The sequence below is a fragment of the Lolium rigidum genome, chromosome 7 (genome assembly GCF_022539505.1).
Source record: "Lolium rigidum isolate FL_2022 chromosome 7, APGP_CSIRO_Lrig_0.1, whole genome shotgun sequence".
Taxonomy (NCBI): Eukaryota; Viridiplantae; Streptophyta; class Magnoliopsida; order Poales; family Poaceae; genus Lolium; species Lolium rigidum.
In genome coordinates this window covers 327379109-327406669 of record NC_061514.1, presented here as the reverse complement: position 1 = coordinate 327406669, position 27561 = coordinate 327379109, and the positions used below count along the sequence as shown (strand labels likewise).

The 27561-nt window shown below is 43.9% G+C and overlaps 2 protein-coding genes across 2 annotated transcripts; both read right to left on the bottom strand.

The window, feature by feature from the left end:
* Positions 1 to 1016: 1016 nt before the first annotated feature.
* LOC124673377 (pumilio homolog 1-like) lies at positions 1017 to 8733 on the bottom strand. Its single transcript, XM_047209464.1, has 9 exons — positions 8443 to 8733; positions 5711 to 6756; positions 5468 to 5609; positions 5262 to 5369; positions 3966 to 4178; positions 3772 to 3882; positions 2262 to 2447; positions 1444 to 1618; positions 1017 to 1365 (listed from the first exon to the last, which is right to left on the bottom strand). Exons 1-9 carry the CDS (start codon positions 8731 to 8733, stop codon positions 1283 to 1285), a joined length of 2355 nt encoding a protein of 784 aa, XP_047065420.1. The 3' UTR covers positions 1017 to 1282.
* Positions 8734 to 12705: 3972 nt separating this feature from the next.
* On the bottom strand, positions 12706 to 18433 carry LOC124674190 (amino acid transporter AVT1B-like). The gene is made up of 11 exons (XM_047210227.1): positions 18027 to 18433; positions 16760 to 17088; positions 15282 to 15496; positions 15154 to 15177; positions 14680 to 14860; positions 14377 to 14599; positions 14152 to 14287; positions 13777 to 13939; positions 13658 to 13701; positions 13469 to 13531; positions 12706 to 13058 (listed from the first exon to the last, which is right to left on the bottom strand). The coding sequence occupies exons 1-11, from the start codon at positions 18221 to 18223 to the stop codon at positions 12963 to 12965; spliced, it is 1671 nt and encodes a 556-aa protein (XP_047066183.1). The 5' UTR covers positions 18224 to 18433; the 3' UTR covers positions 12706 to 12962.
* Between the last annotated feature and the right edge of the window lie 9128 nt (positions 18434 to 27561).

Below are 27561 nucleotides of genomic sequence, written 5' to 3'. Positions count from 1 at the left end.
TAGAGGTACTAATCGTCTACTACTCTCTAAGGCAGCGTCTTCAGCATTACATTCCTTGACGCAAACTCTTGTTCTTTTGTTGTAGTCCCTCGGAACCATAATACAGTACTTGTGGTTGTGGCTTCAGTTTCACAACAAGTTTGTATCCGAGGAGGGAGTAGTAATTAACTCCCTACTATAAACAGCGATGTTTCAGAAGGCTAGACGAGCGAGAGATTATAGGCTCTTTGTATTGGTCTTTACTAGATGAGCGATCCCTGCTGCTATTACACTAGCTCAGTAGTGAATTCTAATATGCTAAGACTCTTTAACCTAATCACGGTTCCTGTGGTTCTTAACCGCTTCCAAGCGCTTGCATGTACTGTACATGTTCGTGCCATAAGCAGTATAGTTACAACACCAACTACCACCATATGGGTTAATCAATACCAACTTTCGTACAGAAAATTGTCCTATTTCCTCTCCTTTCTGTTTCAGGCACGTGTTCCACATTAATTGTGATGGAAACGCCCATGAAGTAGCTATATGTAAACCTCGCCACGTTAAGATCTTCGGCAAGTTTATGCTGGAACAAGAATGTGGGGTGTCTGGCGTATGATATCCCAGCCAAGAACACTTGACCCTACGAAAAAGAAAGGCCTCCTGATTCTCTTGTTCTAATGATTAGGTATGAGATAGATGTTTAGATGAACAAGGTTGATGCTTTCAGCGTTCACCTATGATGGTTCCAGTTTTACAAGAGGAACATGCACGCTAAGTGGCAATACAAGTGAACCGTAAAGATTAGCAGCAAATTGTTCTCAAGGTTTTGCATCAAAACAATGAAGCTCGAGAGCATCCAGCATCAAAAAAACATACGGCTCATGTTCATAGCTTATGCATGTTAAGCTACACAAATATGCAGAAACTAAATAAATCCTCTCCAGCACAAAGGTAAACTAGAGCGAGAATGCTAAACATAGCTTTCACAAACAAAGTTAACCCAATTTAACAGCTCAGAGAAAATCAAATTTAACATCACAATTCACCAGCTAGCAGCTCCATAAAATGTACAGCTATATCCACATGTAAACTTGTACATGGCCAAAAAGATATACAGCGGCAAAACCTAATGCTCATCTAGTTACTCAAAGTTCCCGCAAACCCTCCAGATTCTATACAGGACACCGGAAAGGAAGATGAAAACCTTGTTTCTCTCTACCAAGGGATCATATTACAATGCACGCTGTACCAAAGGAAACCTCCACAACCGGTTCTTGCTTCACCAAATTGATACTTATGCTTAAGAAGATTTGGCATCAACATCTGAACACTTCGATGGCTGTTGACATTGGCAAGTCTTGGACACCATACGCACCCGGTTTTCTGAGACCATGCAGAAAATATTAGGAATTTAAAAAAAGAATCCACACCTTGGAATACATAAGTTTCATGTCTGCTTACCTCCAGTGATGATTAACTTCTCAACCCGCGCAACGATATGTTTTCCATATGTGTAGTTCTTCAGTTCGTCCAAGTGCAACTTGATGCTTGACAGAATCATCTCAAGGTATTTGTCATCACATGTCTGAAGGACTTTCTGTACAACATAGTTGCCAAACTGATCCTTCATCAGTGCCTGCGTAAAAAATGATGGGCAAACTCATGAATGAAGCGTGTTAAAACCACTCATTTATACATAAAAAACATTTTTCACACGGATTAAAATCAAGTGCCAATGAGCAGATAAGTGCATGGAACAGGGGGAAGTTTGTTTGCTATCCAAAGAACCGGCAATCCAGCACACATTAAAACCTGCAAGGCTGAGGTGGATTGGCAACAGGCCACTCACAAACTCAAATATTTGTCTAGATCACCAAGTACAACGTTCAAAGGAGTGAAGATACGGGTCACTGATTATGTGAGCCTGACATTCTGGGTTTGCATGCAGAAATATATTTTGAGACCACCAAGAAAAGGGAAGGAACACATGTTCACGGAAACACATTCTGTGAGCGATTGTGTGAGCAGAGCTCAGGCTTGATGACTCAGCCAAACATAGGGTATCAAATCGGTGGCTCATAGGAGGCTTTATGGGCCACAAGAGTCAGTCAAACCTACCTACCAAGCGGCACATATCACATCACACAATCTAATTGTAGGTTCTAAGGGGGTTGTCATGTGTCCTTGCGTGGTGTAACAGAAGATATATGGTGTTCAAAATTGGATTAGCCTGACTGAACAATATGCAGTGAGACAACATGGTACGAAATAAGACAAACCTGAAATGTTTGACCACAAGAAACAATCTCCCTTATAAGGCCATCACGTTCATCAGCAGTTCCAAAGGCCAAACATTTTTCAACAACATTAGATGCATATTTCTGCTGGCTCAAGATCACCACTTGCCCAGAGAGCTTCTGAATAATGGATGATCGCTCCTCTGGCTTCCCATGTTGCAAGACATGCTGAAGAATGTTTAAAGATTTATCAAAATCTACCTGACTCAGTACTGGTACAGAAGCAGCAATAAAATGGATTGGATAAAAGCGAACATATCAAAAGGCCAGAGGAGCTTCACAAGTTTCAGTATCGAAATAACAATAAATCAACATAGATATAACAACCTCCCTAACAATTAAATCAGGATTATGGATTGTAACATAACTTGCATTGGAGCTCTACTGTTAGAAAATAGGAATGACAGTTAACAACCCAATAAATGTGTACTACTCTGTTACTAAAAAAATTGATGAATCAAGCTCTAAGCATCCTCAAATTTGACGAAGAAGAATCAAGGTTGATATTACTGGATTTATCAGGAAATATACTGCTATAGTTTATAATGACTCCAATTTGAAGGATGTCGCATGCCCTAAAAGACATCCAATTTGTACCATACGTTGTTAGATTTGGAAAATAGACTATTACTGATTAAAATTCTATCTTGGAAACCATGATCTTTTGATTGAATAACATACAAAACTTTATTTTAGAATGCACGGCCTTCCTAAAACACGTATGTTCATTGTCAGCCTTCCTAAAACAGCCTGATCTTTTGATTGAATAAGGACATAATATGCAGATATCACAGAACAGTCCCTTAGCAGGTTAAATAAATTTTACAGCACAAATTAAGGTCAACACCAAATCGTCCATCATGTGACCTACAACTTGCCAACTAGTTCAGGAAGTGTATCACAAATTAAGTCTTGCTCACATGCAGGTCTAATCATTATCAAAGCCTTCCTAAAACAGCATGTACTTTTAATTGAGTAAGGACATTCCAGGCACATAATTACAGAACAATACCTAATTGGATTAAGCAAATTTATAGCACAAATTAAGGTCAACATCAAATTATCTATCATGAGATTGCCAACCAGTTCAGGGAGTGCATAGTCAATGCACATGGTAGATGCAACTTGACTATTCTAGTTAGGATGTAAATTATTGGGCTACACCGCTACGCTATGACATACCCCCTCCGTCCCAAAATATAAGGCGTCCTTAAATTCCGCTGGTCATCAACTTACAACTTTGACTATAATTTGTATTTATAATATGTCCACAAAATTTGTATAATTATATATGAAATGGAAGAGATATGCAAGATGAATGCAACAATATCATTTATACGTTCTGAATCCATATAATTATTAGTGGTCAAAGTTGTGCATCAAAGACCGTGCGAAAAAACTGTGCCTTATATTTTGGGACGGAGGGAGTATCAATATTATACAGGTGAACAAAAAAAAAAGAAACTGATTGCAGAAGAGCACATTAACATACTTGAACAACATAGTTCCCATATTTATCTTCTGTCAACCCTAAAGCATGCTGCACAATTTCGTTCATCACAGCACTTTGTGTCGCTGGATCATGGCAATGCTCCAAAACTCTCTGAAAAACGACATTACAGTCTTAGTTAAAGAAGGGATCAATCTGGCACCAAAAAAGTTAGAGAAAAAGGTGAAATTTGATACCTGAATAACTCTGCAGCCATATTGGTGAGTACAAAGCATACAAATTTGCGCTAGTATAGGCTCTATAACAAATAGGATACGGTCTTCAGGAACACACTCAATGCACTTCTGGATTACATGGTTGCCATTCTGATCATTAATACATTTGAGAACAGAATTCTTGAGCTCATGAACAATATCAATCTTCCTGTCCATATCAACTACCTCAATAACCTGCCAATACTCAATATTAGAATTTACATTTTAAAGCGTGACAGAGATACATCAAACTCAACTGCAAATGTAACATGTTCCAACGAAATCCATCGCAGCATAAAACTACCGAAACTTAGAGGATAACTGTGATTCAATGCAGCAATATTTAGTTATTTACTCTTAGATGAGAGATGTGAACAACAAATTGATAAATGTTCAAGAATACAAACTTTAAGATCGTAACATAAAGTTCAGATTTACATACAAGAAAGTAAAAGACTTGCAACTATGTTGGACATGAGCATGAGAAAGCTTGCAACCTGACACCGCTGGTTTCTATAAGATTTTATGCAAATTCGTTGACAAGCTCCACAATGGGTAGAAAAGGAGCATGCTAACCATTTAAGTCCATATAGTTCAAGTAGTCAATGAAAAAGGCTAAGAACACCAATCAGTATGTTTCCTAATGGAGAAAAAATCGGCATGCAATACTATCTCTGAACCAAAACTTCTTGTAGTATGGCAAAACAGTGAGTTGGTCATCACAAATGTGCCAATGGAGAACAAGGAATTAAGTGAGGTCATCATATAAGAACAATTGGATGGCCTCGTGATCAACCAATACATCCTGGAATGGGAGCATTCCTCAAACCTAGCAGGCTCGAAGTCAAGTAAACTGAAGACTGGCTTTTTGCAGATCTAACTGTTTATGGCTGCACTTCTAGTGCAAGAGGAACATCTCATGTATAAATAGTTGTGGTATGCTTAACAAGATCATGGCAATAAATAAAATGGGAAGATAAGTGTTACATTTTTAGCAGCATACAAATATGCAGTACCTTCACAAAAAACTGAAAAAAAAAAATGGAGTTGTTTTTCGGATGTAAAAAGGGTTAAGTTGCAGAATTTATGCAAAATTATACCAGTGCACCATATCATACTACTGAAATAAGATCAGATGTTACAAACAAAGGAGGCTTCAACACAGATACCATATTCACAGAAATTTTGAAAGAACAAGTTTTGAATGGATTGCGTTGTTAGGTGATAACTGTAAAGCGGTACACTACAACAGAAACAAAGCAATAACACTAAACTGACCTTTTGAACAACTCTGCAACCATACATCTGAAAGCTAAGATTCAAAATATGACCGTTGAGTTTATCTGCTAACTGGGTCAACTGGCTCTCTGTAGCAAACTCAAAAAACTGTGGAGAGTAGATTAAAAATATCAGTATTTCTGATTTCTCAAAACAACTGTCAGTATTTTCAGAAAAAGATTAATTACTATGACAGATTGACATACCTTCTGAATCACATAATTACCAAACACATCTGTTGTTAGAGCAATAGCATTGTCTAGTATCTCTGGAAAGATCTTTTCCCTATCCTCAGCTGATGCTTCTTCTAGTTTCTGTTGAATAAATCGACTTCCATGCTGATCCACACTGCATTAAGATGAGAATGAAATGACAATGAAATGACAATGAAATGACATTACAGAAACATCTTCTATTTAAGTCAACTACAGAATGAACAAATAATATACCTGACGTTCATAACATGACCAACTGCATCAAGTAGCTCCAAGGAATCATCAACATTTCTATCCAAAGATTCAACATACTGTGCTACTGCATTATCTTGATTGTTATGTAGGCCCATATTTCTACCACCTGACCTTCTATTAGTTGAGAATAGCCGTGATTGCTGGTCACCATGGCATGAGATGCTCCCCAAATTAGGATGAATGTGGGACCCTGATCTTTGCACTCTTGAATAAGGCACACGAGGCTCATCGTGATAGAGCCTGTTGCTATGATATGAGGGACCAGATTTTGGTAGATAATCATCATCATTCTGCTGCCGTACAAAATGGTCCTCAAGATATGCCCTACGATTCCTAGCCAAATCCATGTCTCTAATGGTGTTGTTTCTATTGCTCAAAGGGTTTATCATATTTGCTGGAGCTCCATTGCGGTGATAATTAGATTCTCCATGCAAATTTCCCAACTGCATCAAAGTTAGCTTTTCAGCAAAGGATAGGTGACCTACATTGTTAATGTGGTGGTGATTCATCCTATCATTGGGGGCATCAATTGAACTGTTCTGCCTGCGTAAAACATTTCCACGCGGCGAGCGGAGATCAAAGTGATCAGACCTAGGTGTGCTGAAAATACTACCAGCTGAAGGAGAACGGTGATCATCCATATTAGAGTTGAAATCTCTACGATGTAAGAGCATTTCATCAAAGAGCTCTTTCTCATGACTCCTTTCATCAAATGGTGTCCTATTAGATAGCCTCAGCCCAGAGAATGTATCAGAGAGATCAGAATCAGAAAGATATGCAGAATCAAGGTCCCTTCTACCGAAAGAATTCATCTTTCCCATGTTTGACACGAAGTGATTTGGGTGCCTATGAAATTCAGCATCCTGTTCTGTCCATGTTGAACCCATATCATATATGGAGTAGTCTGTCATTGCACCAACACGATCAACTCTCCTCGGTCCAAATCTCCCATCAAAGTCTGCAGTGCCATTAAGCTGGATGCCTGCCAAACTTTTTGAGAGTGAAGCAGAGTTGCCAAAATGGTCCTGAAACAAAGAATGCAAAGAGTTAGAGTAAGTCGTGTATCATTATGGAAGCATAAACAGTAGGAGTGCATCTGAAATTAGTAATCTTGTATGAGATGTTTTACTATATCAGGAATTCAGGATAGAGGCCAAAGTTCCAATAACATTTGTATGTAACCAGCTAAGTAACTGAATGGCAAAACAAATACCACAAGTTACACTAAAAAAGTATACAAGTCGTGAAGCCACAAGCATTATACGCTTGCAACATGTTCCAGAGTACGACAAATCCACTGCAATAAATTGTTTAAATGCATGGGCTAGCATGAGTGACGGAAGTAGAAAAAACAAAAAAGACAGAGTAGCGACAACAACAATTAAGGAAACTTTATTATTTCACAAAGCGCAATTGCACACCGCCCTCCCTGCTGGGAGCACAATTACTCACCCGCCTAGCTGCTCGGTGGCCAGCCACAAGGGAACCCCATAACATACATCAATACAAAGTGAAAACATAACAAGTCAAGTTGCACCTTTATTCCAGAGAACATGGCACAGATGCACCTGAGTAGACCCTAGCCTATTTCTATCTCGTTCAACAAAACCAGCCACCACCTTTGTCACCCAAAGTCCATATCTATTAGCCTCGATTAAACATGAGTACATACCTTCCTCTCAATCTATCTTGTCCAGAGAGAGAAGAGAGTGTAAGGAACGGGAGTCATTGGGCACAATACTAGAGGGAATATCAGAACAATGTCAGTTCGATTTCCTGCCAAGCTTGATGGGTTTGCTATACAATCGAACCGGCCAACAACGTCGAGAAAAATATAAAAAGGAAAAAATTAAAAATATATGGAAGGAACAGGGTGTGTGCTAATATATGAGGCACATTGACCTAATGAGCATATCAAAGCAAACCATTCCAACTGAACATGATAAATAGGCACAAAAAAAGAACAACTCCATTGGTTGCCAAGTGAATAACTGAAGGAACAGGCATGGGAGGCATGAAAAGGTGCACACTTTTGCCAACAGACCTGAACCATTCAATCCTATCCCTGTGTAGGCACGGACTTGGGCACAGTGTGCGGGTTCAGAAACAACCCAAGCAGTAACCCTCGCCTGTCAAACCTGCCAAATCAGGCTGCTACTACCCGTTTTTCAAGGAGGACAGAATTGGTAGGAACCCTGATGCAAGCAGGACCCAACCAGGCATAACAGATCGAAAGCAAATGCAGTGGAAAACCCACCCACTGCATATGCAACTCGTAGAGCAGACAGATACACCCAATCTACACCAGGAACGACGCTGTTAGAGGCCAGGCAGCTGTAAACTTTATCACAGATGCAGACCTGAACCATCCAATCCAATCCCCGTCCAAGCGGAAACTGGTGCATGATATGTTGGTTCGGAAACAACCGGAGCAGAAAACATCACCTGTCTAGCTGCACCTGTTGAGTTAGACTGGTACCTTTAATCTACCACCGTTTTTGTTCCCAGGGATAAGAAAACAAAAATTACAGGAACCCTCGCGCGAGCAGGAACCAGCCGGGCGCAGATCGATAACGCATATTCAACGGAAAATCTAATACAGTATAAGCCACGCGCGACGCCGCTTACGGACACGGACTCCGCATTATCCAAGCACTGAACATCCATAGAAGCTAGTAAGCAAAAGGCAGTGATGAACCCCGGATTCTCACCTCGCATACGACCCCGCGGTGCCTGCCGACGTCGTTGAGCCTGGGGCCGAACCCGGCCGCCGCCCCGGAGAAGAAGGATCCCCCGCCGCCGCGGCCGCCGGCGGCGGCGGCAAGAGGCAGCAGCCCGTCCGCCGCCATCCGCGCGGCGACGGCGCCGTCCATGGTGGGCGGCGCGCTGCCGCTGCGCAGCGGGTCCCAGCCCCAGCTGGCGTCCGCCTCCCCCTCGTCCCCGCCGCCGTCCACGTCGCCGAACGGACCCGCCGCCATCACGCCGTCCCCGAACGGAGCCATCCCCGCACGAGACCCAAACGGGGCTCGAGACCCTGCCCCTCGTTCGAACGGGAAATGGGTGGCGGCGCCGCCGGCGGTGTTAGGGTTAGGGTTCTGGGCTTCTGGGCTCGGGTTTAAGCGGGCGGACGGAGGCGCGGGACTGGAAAATTTTGGGGAGCGGCCGGGGAATGGGGTTTATATAGGGCGGCGCAGGTCAGAGGTGGGGAGCGCCGTCCGGTCGTGGTCGTCGCTCGTCTCCTCGGAACGGACGGACGGACGGATAGCGGTGGTCAAAAAGGCGCCTGCTTTTTTAGCGTCACGTGAGATGCTGCGGGGGCGGCTTGTCAGTGGTGGTGGCCAGCGGGTTGGAGATGGAGATGATGTCTTCCGGAAATGGAATATGGACGGTGGTGGCTGCGATGTTGACCACCCGTTGGTTCAAACAGAGTATTCGTACTTTGTTCATCAGAGCATCTCCACCGATACCCTCAAATAGACGATGGCAGGAGCGCTGGCACTGCAGCATACTTCATTTGGGATCGAGAAATTGCTATCCGTTGCTTTGATTAGTTCGCACTACTCTTTGAGTATACGTTTGTTTCTGACATTTCTCCCTCTTTGGCACGCATGTTATCATAGGGAAATTACCCCGCCAAACCCTCGTGCCGTTCTCCGCATGTCTTCGCCGTAAGCGCCCCGACTCTTCATCGGAGGATCGTCAACAATGGTGTTCGGATAGTCATTGGCCGGGTGTGGGTGTTGTTTTGCGTACGTTGCCACCGGGTTCTAGGAGTGGCGGGTTGCGCGTGCATGTGCCATGCAAATATACGTCTCGGGTGGATTCGATGCTCGGTTGCACCTGCATGTGCCATGCACGTATACGTCTCGCGTGCACCGAATGGGTCCAAAACATCCGTCCATGCATACGGCATCGACGTACATCGGTTACATCTGAAGTTGCGCGCGCGCGCCCTTTAATTACAAGCATATGCATCGTAGAACACATGCATGTAACGACAACAGGAAAACATGGGTCCTTCCGACGAGCTCTCCGCCTTCCAAATGGTGTGGGTCGGTGACGCGGACACCGTGAGATGCATTTTTTGTCGTTACACACCATAAATGGTTGGCTACGAGTATTGGTTGTGGATAAGCAAAGGGCCGTGGGCTAGCCTAAAATATTTTCTCTTAAAAATACATTGTAAAATCTTATTCAAGTGCTCTTCTTTCTTGGAACCATCGTACACTTTGGCACGACACTTCCAAACCAGTGAGATTGAGAAACCGGCAAGAAAACCAAATTACAACATCTTTCTTTATGCCAATTGAAGGGACAAATCATACCCTATATGGATTTTGGTGGTAATTAATGAAGATTGAACTAGGAAAATAATATGTTTACAAATTTCAAGTTTTATACTCAAGAATTAACTCTGATCGTGGATTAAAGTGAGGTGAATGGTCAAAAAAGGAAGAATCGATAAGAGGGTGTCTTATTTTTTGATATCTATTTTACACTTTTTGAGTCGTGTGACAATTGTACTACTAAGGGCGGGTGAAACTTATGAAAGACAGTGTTGAAAAGCCATAACTATTTCCACCAAAATGTCTCCCCAAAAGGTCAGGTTCAAAACATTCTTGAAAACATCACATTTCTTCTGCCAATCACATAATATTTGTACATGGGTTTGATCTATCTGAGCTTCGTTATTCCAACACTTTATGCCTGCGTTGCCCAATCAAACTAGCCTAGGCCTAGGCTCGGACGAGCCTTTTATATCCCGGAGCTGGGTCTGACCCAGTCTGGCCTGATTGGATGCAAGCCCCTTTTGTTCTCGAATGCCTACCTGGACATGGCACATAACGAGATCCTGAAAATGTGGTCTAGTCGAACCAGCCTGGCCATGTCAAAATATCTAGCCTGTCAGGGACTAGAACATAGCAACTATTTTCGGCGCCACCTATATGTTTCCTTGTTCGACCTTGGAAAGGTTAGCGTTTTCATATCTGTCCACCATTGACTTGTGCTACACATTCGATTAATCCACCCAATCTTCTTACACATCTTTAAGGGAATAGAGAGAGGAACCCACATTTCCATCCAAACTAAAGTTCAATCCCCACCTTAAATAAGTTTGGTCTTGTTGCTTTTGGTGTTGTAAAGAACCCTAGATGGTTGGAGTTGCCTTGTGAGCATCTTGTTTGTAGATTATCATCAAGGCACTTGTACAAGGTGTGAACTTCCCCCTCAAAATCATCGATAGTGTAATTGGTCTCGCTAAGTGTGGAGAGCTAGCTCAAGGGAGAATAACGATAGATCCCATCAGGGGTCATGTGGGCTTATTTTGCCACGGCCTCTCCATCATAGATTAGAGTCCCCCAAGGACTTGAACTTTGGAACAAATCACTATGTCATTGTCTTCCTCTACTTTTAATTATTTATATTATTTTCCTTTACTTTCAATTATCTTGTATTGCATCATATGTGCTTGTTAACCTAGTTGTTTTTCTTGGGTCATTTTATTTATCTGCAATTGATGCATGTAAAATGCATACATGAACTTTGTACTATATTGATATATATTCCCACATATTTGCATCATATTAATAGTTATTATCAGTGATCTTAATGATTTCGGAGATTTTCTAAACAATCCCCTCTCCTATGGTTCTAACTCTGTTTGGCAGAAAAAAATTATGTTAGTATTTTGGACTTTTCAGGAGCTACAGGACTCGAAAAGGGGCAAGGTCGGAGAGCACGCTTAGGAGTATTTGAGAGCAACAAAATGAGCTAAAGTGGGCCAGCAGGACGTCAACGGACTGGGAAATACAGGGGTTGGCAGCGCGGCCCCCTCCTAGGTGTAAGGGTATTTTACCCTTAACCATTATTTTGGCTAACAATGACACTGGAGCTATTGTACGGATTAATGGTTTCTATAAGTGTATACACAGGTTTTAGTTTGCACGTGAGGTTGCAAGGTGGTGAGAGACCCCCATTTGGCGCTCACAAGAAGCGGCGGTGTTTTGGCCCTTTTCTCTATTGCTTATATTTAAGTCAATAGGAAACACCGCACTATTAAGAGGGGCGGTCTCGATGAGCTTGCTGGGGATGTTGCCAAAGTCATATATACCTACTTCCTGCTTATCTTAGAAAGTACCCATGTTCGGCCCCTCGCTCGGGAGGTAAAGACCTACTTCCTGCTTATGCTATTATTGATTGCACAGATGTTACAATGTGTCTCGTGACTTGGGCTAGTTTTATCTCTAAGGCGAGTTTGATCTAGGGTTTCTCGTAACCCTCTAGCTCTATGGTTTCTTGCTTGTCCCTCTAGCGGTCGTCATGTGCCACCTTATAAAGGGGATGGCACATGGTACGGGCTTGGGAGTCCCTATACAAGTCAACTTGTGTCACTTGTCTTCTACGGTATGTTCCTTCAACATCTTAGTCGTGGACTCCTCCTGGACCGACTTGACTACGAGCCATCCCAAGTCTCCCTATGTGCAAAGCCTATCTTCGGAAGTGTCCATAAGTTGATTATGTGCCTCTCTAGTCGTGTGGGTTGTCTTCGTCCTAGGAAGGCCACGATATCACTCACTTTGTGTGAAGATTTGCCCCTGGCAATTCAGCATGGATTGTGTTTCGTGGATCAAGGAGATATATGTGGACCTAAGTGATCATGGACTTTGTCTCCTTAGGACGTTGTCTCTGAGCCTCCACCATTACTTTTTGCAGTCTAGTTTTAGTTTAATACTTGTAGTTGGCATGCTCCCTCAAGCGGGTAAGAATGTGGGTAAAAGTTGCCCCAATAGCATCCAGCGATCTGAGCATCCTTACGACCAAATAGAAATACAGTGCTCCCACGAATAGGCTCGCAAGACCTCACTATTTTATCCCTCGACAAAACTGGATATGCAACAAAGTTTGCAGCACCAAATATCATCACAACTGGCTCATCAACACCACCATTACTGGATGTTGTATACAACAAGATCACAATCAAAGAAACTGAATATTAAAGGGCACACAGAAGATCCAAACCTCATCATTACAAACAAAAATGACGCAACATAAGAAGGAGGTAAAGCCACCTTACAAATACTCCCATTAGGAGTGCGACATCAAACTAATTAACCTTGAATAGCATACCCTATCTAACACGATTTTTTTTTGTAGATGTCCCGCAAAAGTAAACTACAACAAGTGCAAGATTAATTTTTGGTACATTGAAATGATAGTGCGTCCTAAGGATTCACTTGTAATTTTGGATTATCTTAGAAAGTGAGGAGTATGTGCCAACACCAGCACAACCGAGACCCACGGCAATGATGAAAACACATAGTACTATCTGCAAGAGAAAACATGTATTGTCCATTAGAGGTTGTCTTCAAATATTTGAACTTTGAATCTACTGCAAAATTCTGCTAATATATCAGGAATATGAAAAATTAATAAATATAATTTGGTCAAACATTTGAATTTGGGGAGAATGAAGGCTGTTGAGTTCCCAAAAGAGTACGCGTGTTATCTGACTGAAATAAAAACTGTGATTCAAAACAACCGTTTATTTGTCAGAAGATGGAAAATGTATGTGGATTTTAATTTCTCAATTAAGAATACTTGCATTTCAATCCTAAGTTATCCTATATATACGCCACTTTTATTTTCTGCTTGTTGTTATGATATAAGAAATATATTCATGAATAGGAGTTCTTATACGATCTTGATAATTACTGCGCAATCTAAAAAAAATTATACCTGAGACCAAGTCACTGTACTTCTTAGGATGGCCAAAAAGCATGCACATGGAAGAATATACGCCTAAAAATACCATATATTAGCCACATCAATACGCAGAGGTTATGCAGAGACCGAGGCTTTCCCCTTTTCGAAAAAAAAAATCAATACAAGGAGGAAGGGCACTTAAAATTCAGAAGAAAAACTTACCACAAACATGGTGAGTAGAGACCCAACAAGGGACATCACAAGTCCTGTAAATGCTCAACAAAATTGATTAAACCCGAATTTTTTGTTGGTCTAATAAACTAATGTTAAAGAAAACTTACCAAAGAATGGAACAGATAGAGCAACAACAAGAGAAGATAACACCAGAGCTGATCTAAGCATAATTATGTTTGGGTACGTCTGTTGATTCAGAGGCAGAAGCTCTTCCAAACTCAGTGCAAGAGGAGTCATAGTAAGTGCATATTTAGTTATTGGATTTGTTACCTGAAATAAAATACAGAAGCATACATACACAGTCAACATGATATTTTGTTCCAGAAAAGAAAACCAGTATTCTTAGTAAGAAGCTGTAAAAGATGTTAGAGTGAGGAGCCGAACATGACTAAAAAAAAGAGCCATAGCTTAACACAACACAACTGTAATCTATCAAGAAATGCACCATATTTATCTTTCCTAATTTTGTTAAGAACAATTACCGTAGTCCAGACGGCAATCTTGGAAGACACAAGATTTGGGGGCAAGTTCAGAGTGAACTGAGACTCTGTGGATTCACCAAACATTATGTAACCCATAACCGCAGCACCGGCGAACAAAACCGTGGATAGTGCAATGCTGAAAAGAGACATATACCTACCCTGAGATCATAGATCACCAAACAAACAAAAAAAGAGGTTTAAATACAGTGGTTCTGGCGTGGTTACCAGGTGAAAAGAACAGCATTGAACTGGTTGCGTTTCTTCAGTGAAGAGTAGATGTTGGGGAACACCCCATGGCCTGAGTAGCAGTATCCATACAAGCCAATGGCAATGGGGATCCCAGGGAGATTCAGTGCCGTGCCTTCACCCTTGTTGGCACCCACGTGGTCAACAAGCCCAGCCCAGAAGAGGCATGCAACAATCACGATCGACGCGACGACTCCCCCAGCTACAAAATTCAAAATCACAAGAAGAGATCATAAATGTAGTCAGCTGGTATAAAGGAGCAGCTGGTGAGTGAATTGATACCTGAAATGAAACTTAGACAACTGAGATCACGAAGCCAGGTTGTCGGCATGACAATAAGCGCAGTTAGGATTGCGAATAACACATGGGAGTCCAGGGTGAAAGCCCCTATGGTTAGGTGTGCATTAGGGAACAACTTCGATAGATTGTCACTCTCTAATATCAGATACTCAATGCAACATGCCTGCATGAAAAGATTAGGATCCCGTTATAGGATCTGTTAATATGCTTATGAATCAATCTCTATTTTTGTTTGCTTATGAACAAAAACAATGGTCAAGTTAAGCATTTGTGTTGCGAGAAATACTTTACTTCTAGAGAAATAGTTTTATTGTTATATGTTGATTAGAGTACAATGACTTTATCGTATGATGCACACCATTAGCAGAGCATGTAGTATGTCAAAGCATTGTTTCTTAAACATTATGCTGACATAGCAAGTCTCAGTAATTCAGATGGTTACAAAGAAGTACTTACATACAGTTCCATGTACAGGATTATCTGCATAGAAGATGGCAAAGAATAGAGTGACAATAGTTAGCACATAATCCTACACTATTACAACATACTGAAATGGAAACATTCAGATTTGGAAAAAATGTTACCGAGATGACGATGCGGCCAGGAGTACCGAAGGCGGCCTGTCCGATGTCCGGGTAGGTCTCGATGCCTTCTTTGCTGTCCAGGCAGCGCCGGAGGAGCACACCGGTGTACCACGCCAGCACGGCGAGCACGGCCAGTATCATCAGCCCAAGCCAGCCACCCTGCCTGACGGCATACGGTGTTGACAGAATCCCCACACCACATAACACATTCACTCCTGCAAATGACAGGCAATGTATCAAAATCCAGAAAATTCCAAATGGTACAGGTTAAAAGTTGAGATTTCCGACATAATCTATAACTTTCAGTTTAAGGATTCAAACTTCCAAGCTTAGTAACTCGAATATTCGCGCTTCTTAAAAGTGTTCCTTTAACTTTAAAATTCATATTTGAACCACATGTAAATTTCTATCATTCAACTCAGAGATACTAAGATGTAACAATTTCCGCAAAAAAAAAAACTCAGTGATACTAAGATGTAACATTTTCCGTGCCAAAAACAGAAGATGGACAATGTTCAATAGCAATAAATGTTGGGAAAGGAAGTTTACACAATAGGGATGCCAACTTTCATCTTTGGTGCCACTTGCTGGTTGCAACATATATTGTGTCATCCAGTTTTAGTTTCTTAGCAAGGCAGTGCCTTATGAAACTACCCGTGATTGTCTTAGTCCTATAAGGGGGACGATCATGCCATGCTAATAGAAAGAAACAAGTCCCAAACAAGCAAATGTATCTAGACAGGGACATCTTGTCAAATAACGTCCCTGACACTGACAGTGTTCTGTATATATCCACAGGACCAGATAGATGCTGAACACCTGAGCTTTAAGCGCGTCATAACTAAATCGCATGTTTTGATTACGACAAGGTTCATGTTTCTGGAGACAGATCTTAGTTAATCAATATACCTGGGTACAATCATAGCCCAATTAACTATATTGCTCGTGATCATGTTCCTGTCTCACATGACGGTTCTGTACTGACCCATCAACCATGTGATGCATGTCTACATCACACGGAGATGACCAGAATCTGATGAGCTAATCAGAAATTTTAGTTGTTATATTAACACTATGCAGTAGCTGCTTAGTGGAGGTGGCACTGCACAGAATCTGTACACTGCACCTTGGTGTTAGGCTGTCAGCATGTGGGGTGTGTGCGCCCAGGTTCAGCAAACATGAAACATGGCATCTTTTTGTCATAGTATGTATCATGTCCAAGTGAGCATCCTAGGTTGCATTTGGATCTCTCAAGTTGAATGCTGTACCTGTACGACATATTTCGATATTAACATGACCATATCTGGTGATTGGAATTTGCAATTTCGCCAAATTTTTATACGGAGTATTTCAAACCAGTTATTGATTGAAATTCGCAGTTTTCGTCAGACCAAACTAGAGACAATGCAGCATCATTTCAGTTTCAAGAATTGCATGTGCGATCGACCCCAATTACCGCCACACACACAGATACGTACCATTCATGACCCCCTGGGTGTAGGAGCACTGACGGTAGGGTCCCACCTCATGTCCAACCCCGCCCAGCGGCTTCTGGTCCTCGGGGATCTTGAACAGAGACGAAGCCTTCCTCGGAGGCAGCAGGTACTGATGAGAGCTCTTCCTGGCGTCCTCATGGTCATCGTCGACGGCAACGGCGGTCGGCAGGAGCGGCTTGACGATCTCCGGTACCGGCTTCCCATGGAACGAGCTCACCAGGAAGGAGCCGGAGAGCCTACCGAGCGAGGGCGTGCCCAGGAACCCACTCAGGCCGGGGGACTGCACGCTGCTGTATATGTCCATCGACTGCCTGTAGAAGGAGATCGAGATTGCCGTCACTGATAGAACATCATTTTCATGAATTGAGGTGGATCTAGCGATTATCGAAAACGGTACTATGAACGTTGGATCGATCGAGCACTAAGATTAATAGCAATTATATAGAATTTTGTGCGTCTGCTGAGTGTATATGCATAGTTGTAATGTGACTGGAATGTTGTAGAAGCATAATGCTTTGTTAATGAAGCTGGGGGTGTTCCCCTTTCATAAAAAAGAAGTAGAATTTTGTGCAAATGGATCAACATATGATATATGATCGAGACAAGTCATGTTTCGGATAACAAGATTATCGGAAGTATGCATGATAATCTCTTGATAGTTTGTTTGATAAAAAAATTCTAACTGATTTAATCTCCCGTTCTGGTTTTCACGCGTGTCTTCTCTCTGGAAAAAGCAAGTAAGGAGATGAGACCAACTGAGTTTGCCACATTGGCAAACAGGTCCACCTTGATCGAACTCACGAGCACGAGCACACAAATATCCGGTAGGAAAATTCTCCCCGGGGGTGGATTTCCGGTTACTGGAAAATCCCAACAGGTAACCACATGAATTTAAAATCTCAAATTTAAAATTTTAAAGAGGCTTCTCATCAAAATTCAAAGATTTCAGGATCTTTTTTGACCGGCAAGCCCATTTCCTGGGGGTGGTGGGTAACCAAAACAAACATGACAACTTTGAAATTCCAAAGAAATTATTGGCAATAATTCTTGTAAGAATCCTAAGAGAATATTGGTTCCATATTCCAAAGAAATTATATGCAATAATTCTTGTAAAATCCTAAGAGAATATTGGTTCGATGGATCATATCCGTATGCACAGTAGAACTGCTAAACCCTTTGCCGCACACGCACTGTCCAACAGTGTTTGCAAGTTGCGGACAATGACAGCATCCTGCAGCGAGCCACGTACCTGTAGCTCTGTGGCCACTGGTGGCTGCTGTAGGAGCTAGGATGGCCTGCGGCGGCCGGGCCTCGCGGGCTGCCGCATGACGAGGACCCGTCGGACTCCTCTTCGTCGCTGCCGTCCCGCCTCCCGGCCTCCACGGCGTCCTCGTCGTCGTCACTCTCCATGACGAAGCTTCGGTCAGACAACGATGAGTTCCTCATCACCCTGCCCCCTTCTCTCAATGCAAATTTAATGGAGTAATCCGCAGAGAGGGAACAGCGGAGACGAGACGAGAGGAAGATAGTAAAGTGTGAGGAGGAGATGGAGCGAGCGGGCAGAACGTGCTTATATGCAACGGCGATCGATGTGGCTGCTTGGCACTGAACTGGGGGAAAAAGTTTGCTAATTACTCTCACGTAAACTTTATGGTCCTCATGGTAGATGATGCAGCACAGCAGTAGGCATTCATGGGGCAGGGGGCAGAGGCACCAAGAAATGGAGGCATCGATCGGGACGAAACAGGAAGCTATGGAAGGCCGACGTACTTATCTTGACCGAATTAGGGAAATGGGAATGGTTTTCGCCAAATTTTGCCCGGAAAATATTTTGTAATTAGTATTTCTGAACTGCCTTATGTTAAAGTGCTCACAGCCCACACGGTGATTCATATCTGTGCACAAAACACACTTTAATTTATTTCTTCTTACTTTTATAAGCATGATTCTATGGGTGCCAAATTTAACTTGAAGAACAAATTTCATGCCATAATATACATGTGTAGTATATTAAATTGCCAAGTTTCAGGGGAAATACAAAGGAGCTCTCGGGTGCAAGGCACCCCTATACTTGGAAAAATAAAAAATAAATATTACAAAAATTCAAAGTTTTTGGGAATCAAAGATGATCAGGTATTGTACTTGAAACAAAATATTTTTTCTAGAAAATTACTTTTATTGTATCCTGGGTAAAAAAAAAACAAACCTGAAAACCCCCAGGACCAGGTACTATTCACTTTATATTCGTCATTTTTTTATCTTTTTTGCCCTGGAGTCCATGGGAATCATTTCGTGTTCAAACATTTTTTTTACGAGTACAAACTTGATCATTCTTGGTTTCCTGGAAGTTTCATTTTTTTTAACTTTTTCAAATTACTATAAATTTTTTTGTCTATAGGGGTGTGTTGCACCCGGGAGCCACAAGTCCGTTTCGCAAGTTTCAGGCATTAGTTAATGCAACTGAAAATTCGAACGGATAGAAAAAGCTAGGTATCCACTTATACACATTGATAGAAACGGCGGCAGGCGGAAGTGCCCTTTGCGTCTACCAATGGGTCGGTGTTTGTGTTTTGTTCCAATTGGGATGTGATCGTTATGGTTGGATGTTTTCTCTCTACGTACGGTTGACATGCACCAGGCATTGCACTGGTGCGCATAGCCACGGATAGATGTGGGGCAGGATGCAAAACCAGAGTTGAAGGAACCTTCTCTGGCGCTGAAACGGCGGACCTTCGATCAGCCTTCAGGTCATCTGATCAAAAGAGCACATGTCTTAGAGCATCTCCAGTCGCGTCCCCCAAACCGTCCCCCAAAGAAATTTGGGGCGCGCCGGACAAAAAAAGAGTTCCAGCCGCGTCCCCTAAAGCCCATTTTTGTCCGGCGCGGTCCGATACGGTGTCCGGCGCCCCGAGCCCGTCCCCGTCCCACAGGGGACGCTCCGGGGACGCCGGACACAACGAAAAGCGAGGCCAACCGATGCAGGCCCGACCTGTCAGCGGCACGGAAGGCTAAAACCCCGTCGCCTACCTTTGGTCAAGCGACGTTAATGGCGTCCCTGTTTTCCCAGGCGACGCAGGGACGCGTCTCGTCGTGCATGGCCGCGTGGCCGTCCGCGCCGGAGTTATTGCATGCAACCACCCGCCGCCGCCGCCGTTTTAAGACGCCCTGCGATTATCGCCGCTCATAATCCTTCTCGTCGCCGCCGCCTCCCCCTCCCGCATCCTCTCCTCGCCGCTCAAAAAATGTCGAGCTCGTCCTCCCGCAAGATCGCCGCGGCGAACGGCTTCGGACGCGGCAGCCTCACCGTGGCGGAGGCGTGGGCGCCGTACCACGCCCGGCATCCGGTCCCCGCCGGACATGCGGGCTGCCAGCGCCGGCGGCCGGAAGATGGCCGTGAACGGCATTGGCGTTCCGCCGCCGCCGAAGCCGAAGACGGACCAATGGAGGGACGCCATCAAGGCCCGTCGGGCTCAACTCACCGCCGAGGAGCGGTTGGATCCGACGTGGGCGGTCAACGACAACGACGCCTGGTGGACGACGTACTTCCAAGCGAAGTACGACGTCGAGATGCACAACACCGACAACCTCGTCGGCGGCCCCAACAGCCTGGAACGAGGAAGGCCGCGCCCCGTTCCGGGGCGTTCCGGGCGCACCCTCGAGAACGTCATCCGCGGCCTCCGCAACGGCGCTCCAAGGCTGGAGATGCCGTCGTCGCCGCCGCCGTCTCCTCAATGGCAGCCGAGGAGGACGACGTACTCGTCCTCCTCGCACTCTTCTTCCTCGGGACCGGCGCGATCGACGCTGACCTCGTCGTACCGGTCGGCGCCCTACACCGTCCCCAAACGGGAGGTCAAGGAGGAGTCGGCGACGCCCGTCAACACGAGGCGTGGCGGTAGCGGCAGCGGGCGGCAGCAAGGGAGGCGCGGCGGCGCCCTCCTCATCCCGAGCCGGAGGTGAAGGAGGAGCCGGAGGAAGCGCCGCGAGCGGCGCCGCCGGCGGAGTACGAGCGGCAGCGGCGGCTCATCGCCGCAGCCGACGACCCCGAGGACTGCCCGGGGCTGCGGGCGGCGTTCTTGGCGTCCATGGACGACAAGGACGCCTGGAGGGGCGACCTGGACGCGGCGATCGCCATGTCCATCCGCGACTCCGGCAAGCCGCTGGTGGACCTCACCGACGATGGCGAGGCAGGACCAAGCGGCTTGGTGAAGGACGAGCCCGTGGACGAGCCCGTCGACGAGCGCGTCAAGCAGGAGGTCATCACCGATGAGATGTACAACTTCCAGCAGTACTACGACGCCTCCGGCCGTCGCAAGTGGTTCTAGATTAGGTTTAGTTTTAAAGTTAGTCAAATTTCGTTCGAATCTATGTAAGTTTGGACGAATCTAATCGAATCTAGTTAAGTTTAAAATTTGCGAAATTTTGTTTGGGGAACGCGACTGGGGAGCGACGTCCCCCAAACGCGGCACGAACGAAACACGTCCCCCAAACGCTCAATCCGGCGCGGTTTGGGGGACCGGTTTGGGGGACGCGGCTGGAGATGCTCTTAGGAAGTTAATTACCTCTCCATGGCCACCTTCACTGGATCGATCGACTAGCTAGATCGAGCATGTGTGCTGACTCAGACCGCTAGCATCCCTCAAACCCTGCCAATGTTTACGCTAAACTAGTGAAGAAACTGACTCGGCACACAGAAATCATGTACCCATAGTACCAACTCGTGATTCGTGAACAGGAATTCCAGTTCCACTAGCCAACAGCTCACATAGGCCAATGAGTCGGCACTCGGCAACACACCTGAGAATGAAAATCATCTGAACAGGTTTTCTCAAGCTGGGAAACAAACGTCACATGCATGCCTCGTGGTAGTGGCCGCATTTCGTGTTTATCTTAGGCCACCTTAAGCGGTGGATCCATTTTGTAGACCGAAAGTATCTGAAACGGTTCGTTTACGCTGGTCCGCGTCAGTTTGTGGTTGCTTCTGTAAAAGAAAAACAGCGTATTGTATTTTGTATTTAGTATGCGCTCTCGAAAATTTAGGCAATTTCATATTTATATTGAAAGTTAAATAATTAGAGTTAAAAGCTAAAAAAATAGCAAACCATCCAAATTGCTGAAACAATGTAGTTCAAAACTGGCATTTGCTAGCATACCCGTAGGCCAAAAGAATCTTGACACGAATTAATATGCGATCGGGTAAATCACACATCTAAATCAAGGATCATCATCTTCTTTTTCTCCAACTATATCCGTTGAGTAGGATCTACGTCGTCGGTCAATAATGGGGTCACCATGAGCTTGGCCTCCTCGGTGAGTAGGGCGAGCTCCAATTCTTTGAGCCTGTTTTGACCATTGATCTCTTGAAGGACGAGCTTCTTATGTTGTATGGTGACGTAGTTCTTCACGACCTCCCGGCGCAATGGCTCATCCTCAATGTCGACCGAGGCTGTTTGGTGTTGGATTAGGTGGCACACTGGGTCGCGGTGCCACCTCCTTAATTGATCACGACCTACATGGCCTCGTCTCCATCGAAGAATGCCTGGTACACATACCATTTGGTTGGATGCAATCATGATAGACCTATGAATGCAATGATGGTTGTGAAAGAGAAGAACATACCGGGTCAGAGAGCGAAACACCTGACACCGACATTTCATCGAGCAGGTTGCGGGGGACGGGGAGGACATCTGTTGACAAGAGTTTTGCTAGCTTCCTTCTCACGCTTCTGGATAACCCACTCGTTAGGATTTTGAGGTCGATGTTAGGATTGGCCGGCGTGGGTGCGGGCGGGAGAGACTCCAACGACTTGTCCCTGGACAAGCGGGATGACACCGACACGTGGCTTCACGAGCGTTGGGGGCTTGTACGCGGATGAGTCGCAGCTCGTAGCCAGGTCATTGGCCAATGTATCACCGTTGGTAAGAGTAAAAAGCTTTATCAACAACACTGTAATAAACACGACAAGCAAATAACAAAAAAACGAAAAGGCAATCAGAGGACACAAGATTTAACGTGAAAAATCCCTCCAACACAGAGGGAAAAACCATGGGCGTCAGCCAACAAATACTTCACTATATCGAGGAGTGTTTACAAACGCCGTAGGTTATCAAATGTTTTGATAAACCCTAGTCGGCGGCTTACAAGAGGTATATATAGACGGTCACATCGATCCGTACCGCGGGGGGCTATCGCCCCACGCACCCCCAGGCGTCCAAGCCTGCGGTGATGGATCTCGCTCCGCTCGTCAGAGGTTAGCCTCTCTTTAACATGAATTTGGATCACAACATAATAAAACACAATGTTTCATGAGTCCACTGGTCGGTGAAACATGAAATACCTAGTGTATACTGGCTTCTTCTTGCATGCTAGATCGTATGGTTCTCACAGTGATGTGGGTATTACCCTTCGGGTAACCAACATTAGACTACCACCCCCGGCCCAACTGGGGGCCCACAAAGATTGTCCAATATCGAGGTGAGCCAGCACGTCGGTTCCGGGGGAGGAAGCTTATTCGAAGAAGGATTCTTGATGGACAAGGCAAGAAGATGCCATACAAGGAAAGATAGACATAGGTCTCTTTGTAATTTAGTCGAGTCCGGACAGAACTCTCGGGACCTAGCCTGCTATAAAAGGGGCAGGAGTGGGTCTGCCGGAGGACACAACTTACTCACGTAGAAACACCGCAAGATCAATCTAGAGCTTAGAACCTTAGCCTCTCGGCGAGAACACCACCATAGCCTATCGGCTATCCCATTGTAACTCGATATACTTCAATAATCAAGATCAGACAAGCATGAAGTAAGGGTTTTACCTCATCGAGGGCCCCGAACCTGGGTAAATTTCTCTCCCTGTTTGTTTGGTTACCGATGTAGCGTGCTAGCCTGCAGGATTTCGTCAACCCTAAGCCCCTCATGGTGGGTGTAATGTCCCAGGTTTAGAGACGATCGAGGGGTAGATTTTAGAAAGGGATGTGCATTGCATCGTAAATTCTGGGGAAATTTCGCGCTTTTAAAAGAAAACTGCATCGAAGGGGGACGAGTTTCTCTCTCGACACCTTACAGGGTTAGGGTTTCGAGAGTGCGATAAACTTGCACCTCAATTAGTTCAATTAGGGTTTTTGAGAAGAGAGGGGAATAGTTCATCACAAATATTAAGTTGCATGATTGAATTCAAACAACTTGAGTTGAATTTCAAATTCAAACATCACATGACTATTTCATAATTCAAATTGAGGTAATTCATTAAACAAATATAAATAATCAAGTATATAAATAGTACATCTATTATATAAAGCTCATTAAGGAAAATTGGAGCTTTATTGATAATCACACAAGATACAATGTCAATTACAATAACCAGAATTGAATTATGAATTTACAACACATTACAAGAATTGAATAAATGGAAAAAGAAAAAGGAAAATTACAAGTAAATGTTCTATCCTAAACTACACAAGTAATCTTCATAAAATGCTTTGTGTAAGATGATCTCGATCTTCATCTTGATCAACTCTTGATCCCTGCACACACACAAAACAAACAATGGATTATGCCAAGTGGCATTGCCACTTGGTAGGTTAGCAAAGAAATAATGAACTGGAGAGGATATTATCAAGATCAGCCGAGCTGATCCACCAAATGGACCAAGTCCCAACATGGAACCACACAGGCAGCTCACAAGGCAGTGTGCATGCCCACCAACACACACAGCCAGGGGAGTCACCAAAATGGTGCCAGACCCTGTTGTCGACCAAAGAGGCAAGGAGAGGGGCATATATAAACTTTTCACAGCCAAACCCAAGCCATTTCATCGACAAGCATCACCAGGGTAAGAACACCAAGAACAACAAGAACAGGAAGAACAGCCACAGCTGCTCAACCTATTCCAGTAACCAACTGAAACAAACCAAGCATCACCAGCAAGCCAGGAGGAGCAGGGCAAGCACATAAATCCAACCAGAAGCAAATCCTCTACATCAACACTCATTCTTGGAGCTGGAGTGAGGTATACACAGAGAATCATGAGCAAGCATCTGTTTTGCTCATAAATAAGCATGTGCATCAAACACACATAAGCCATAGGATGTGAGTACCCTGTTTGTGTCATCATCTGGATACCAAGTCAGTTGGTGCAAGCAAATATGGGTGAAGCCAATAGGAAATCACCAAGGGAACACTGGTTAGACCAAAACAATGGCATAACCAAGGCAATCCAGCAAGGAAATGATCCTATCTATCCAACCAAAGTCACCTAGCACCTAAAACCTAGCACACCATCAGACACATAGACAATATGATGTCTATTCATGTTTGTCAACATCAAAGACCACTGGCAATCCAAAAAAAGGAATTAACCAGTAATGCATTCACCAAGCCAACACAAGCCACAGAGAGGGGAGCTACCCTGGAATAGCAGATAGCTACTGCTAGGGTCACCTCAACCACAAGAAATTACAGCCAAGCAAAACTATCATTACCCAGAAGGGTTCAAAGGAGGGCTAGGGTACCCAACCAAAGGTTGGCATCCATCTAGCCCAGCCAAATTTAATGAAATGATCATTACTGCAAAGCAGTTTGATGTCTACGGGTGCTTCTATTCTTGTAGACAGTGTTGGGCCTCCAAGAGCAGAGGTTTGTAGAACAGCAGCAAGTTTCCCTTAAGTGGATCACCCAAGGTTTATCGAACTTAGGGAGGAAGAGGACAAAGATATCCCTCTCAAGCAACCCTACAATCACGATACAAGAAGTCTCTTGTGTTCCCAACACACCTAATACACTTGTCAGATGTATAGGTGCACTAGTTCGGCGAAGAGATAGTGAAATACAAGTGGTATGAATGAATATGAGCAGTAGTAACGGCGGCAGAAAATAGCTTAGTGGCGTGCAGTTGATGGTAGTAATATTGCAAGAAGTAAAGATGCAGTAAAACAGTAAACAAGCGATGATTGCAGTATTTGGAAACAAGGCCTATGGGATCATACTTTCACTAGTGGACACTCTCAACATTGATCACATAATAAATAAGTTCTCTTCCTTTGTGCTACATATACTCTTGTTTGATAATGAACACCATTCGTTGTGTAGGGCTACAAGAGCACCTCAATGCCGGAGTTAACAAGCTCCACAACATTCGACATTCATATTTAAGTAACCTTTAGAGCATAATAGATCTTTGCAATTTAAACCGAGTACTAACATAGCATGCACACTATCACCATCACACTACGAAGGGGGAATAAATCACATCAATACTATCATAGTAATAATTAACTCCATACCCTACAAGAGATTATGATCATATCCTACGCCAAGTACTACACGATGCACACACTGTCACCATTACACCGTGAAGGAGGAATAGACTACTTTAATAACATCACAAGAGTAGCACATAGACTAATAGTGATACAAAGCTTATATGAATCTCAATCATGTAAGGCAGCTCATGAGATCATTGTATTGAAGTACATAGGAGAGAGATTAACCACATAGCTACCGGTACAGCCCTTAGCCTCGATGGAGAACTACTCCCTCCTCATGGGAGACAAGCAGCGTTGATGAAGATGGCGGTGGTGTCGATGGAGGAGCCTTCCGGGGCACTTCCCGTCCCGGCGGCGTGCCGGAACGGAGACTCTCGTCCCCCGGATCTTGGCTTCACGATGGCGGCGGCTCTGGAAGGTTTCTCGTACCGTGGCTTTTCCGTATCGAGGTTTTAGGTCAGGGACCTTTAAATAGGTGAAGAGGCGGAGTCGGAGGGCTGACGAGGCGATGACACAACAGGGGGCGCGGCCCACCCCCTGGCCGCGCCGCCCTATCATATGGGCCCACCAGGGCTCCCCTCTGGTGGCTCTCAGGTGTTCTGGAAGCTTCGTGGAAAAATAGGATGCTGGGCATTGATTTCGTCCGATTCCGAGAATATTTCCTTACTAGGATTTCTGAAACCAAAAACAGCAGAAAACAGGAACTGACACTTCGGCATCTCGTCAATAGGTTAGTTCCGGAAAACGCATAAATATGACATATAATGTGTATAAAACATGTGAGTATCATCAATAAAGTAGCATGGAACATAATAAATTATAGATACGTTTGAGACGTATCAAGCATCCCCAAGCTTAGTTCCTACTCGCCCTCGAGTAGGTAAACGATAACAAAGATAATTTCTGAAGTGACATGCTATCATAATCTTGATCATACTATTGTAAAGCATATGAGATGAATGCAGCGATTCGAAGCAATGATGAAGATAATGAGTAAACAAATGAATCATATAGCAAAGACTTTTCATGAATAATACTTTCAAGACAAGCATCAATAAGACTTGCATAAGAGTTACTCATAAAGCAATAAATTCAAAGTAAAGGCATTGAAGCAACACAAAGGAAGATATAAGTTTCAGCGGTTGCTTTCAACTTGTAACATGTATATCTCATGGATAATTGTCAACACAAAGCAATATAACAAGTGCAATAGGTAAACATGTAAGAATCAATGCACACAGTTGATACAAGTGTTTGCTTCTAAGATAGAAAGAATGGGTAAACTGACTCAACAATAAAGTAGAAGAATGGCCCTTCGCAGAGGGAAGCATGGATTACTATATTTGTGCTAGAGCTTTTCATTTTGAAAACAAGAAACAATTTTGTCAACGGTAGTAATAAAGCATATGTGTTATGTATAAGATATCTTATAAGTTGCAAGCCTCATGCATAGTATACCAATAGTGCTCGCACCTTGTCCTAATTAGCTTGGGTTAACACAGATTATCATTGCATAACATATGTTTCA

What these genes read in the sequence shown, in the direction of transcription:
- LOC124674190 (XM_047210227.1), bottom strand. Translation starts at nt 18,223, where the DNA reads ATGAGGAACTCATCGTTGTCTGACCGAAGCTTCGTCATGGAGAGTGAC. An exon ending in TCCTGTACATGGAACTGTAT is followed by an intron (nt 14,861 to 15,153) that starts GTAAGTACTTCT and finishes CTTTTCATGCAG; the next exon opens with GCATGTTGCATTGAGTATCT. An exon ending in TTGTCTAAGTTTCATTTCAG is followed by an intron (nt 14,600 to 14,679) that starts GTATCAATTCAC and finishes TGAATTTTGTAG; the next exon opens with CTGGGGGAGTCGTCGCGTCG.
- LOC124673377 (XM_047209464.1), bottom strand. Translation starts at nt 8,733, where the DNA reads ATGGCTCCGTTCGGGGACGGCGTGATGGCGGCGGGTCCGTTCGGCGAC. An exon ending in ATGGCTGCAGAGTTATTCAG is followed by an intron (nt 3,883 to 3,965) that starts GTATCAAATTTC and finishes GTCGTTTTTCAG; the next exon opens with AGAGTTTTGGAGCATTGCCA. An exon ending in ATGGGAACTATGTTGTTCAA is followed by an intron (nt 2,448 to 3,771) that starts GTATGTTAATGT and finishes AACATTCTTCAG; the next exon opens with CATGTCTTGCAACATGGGAA.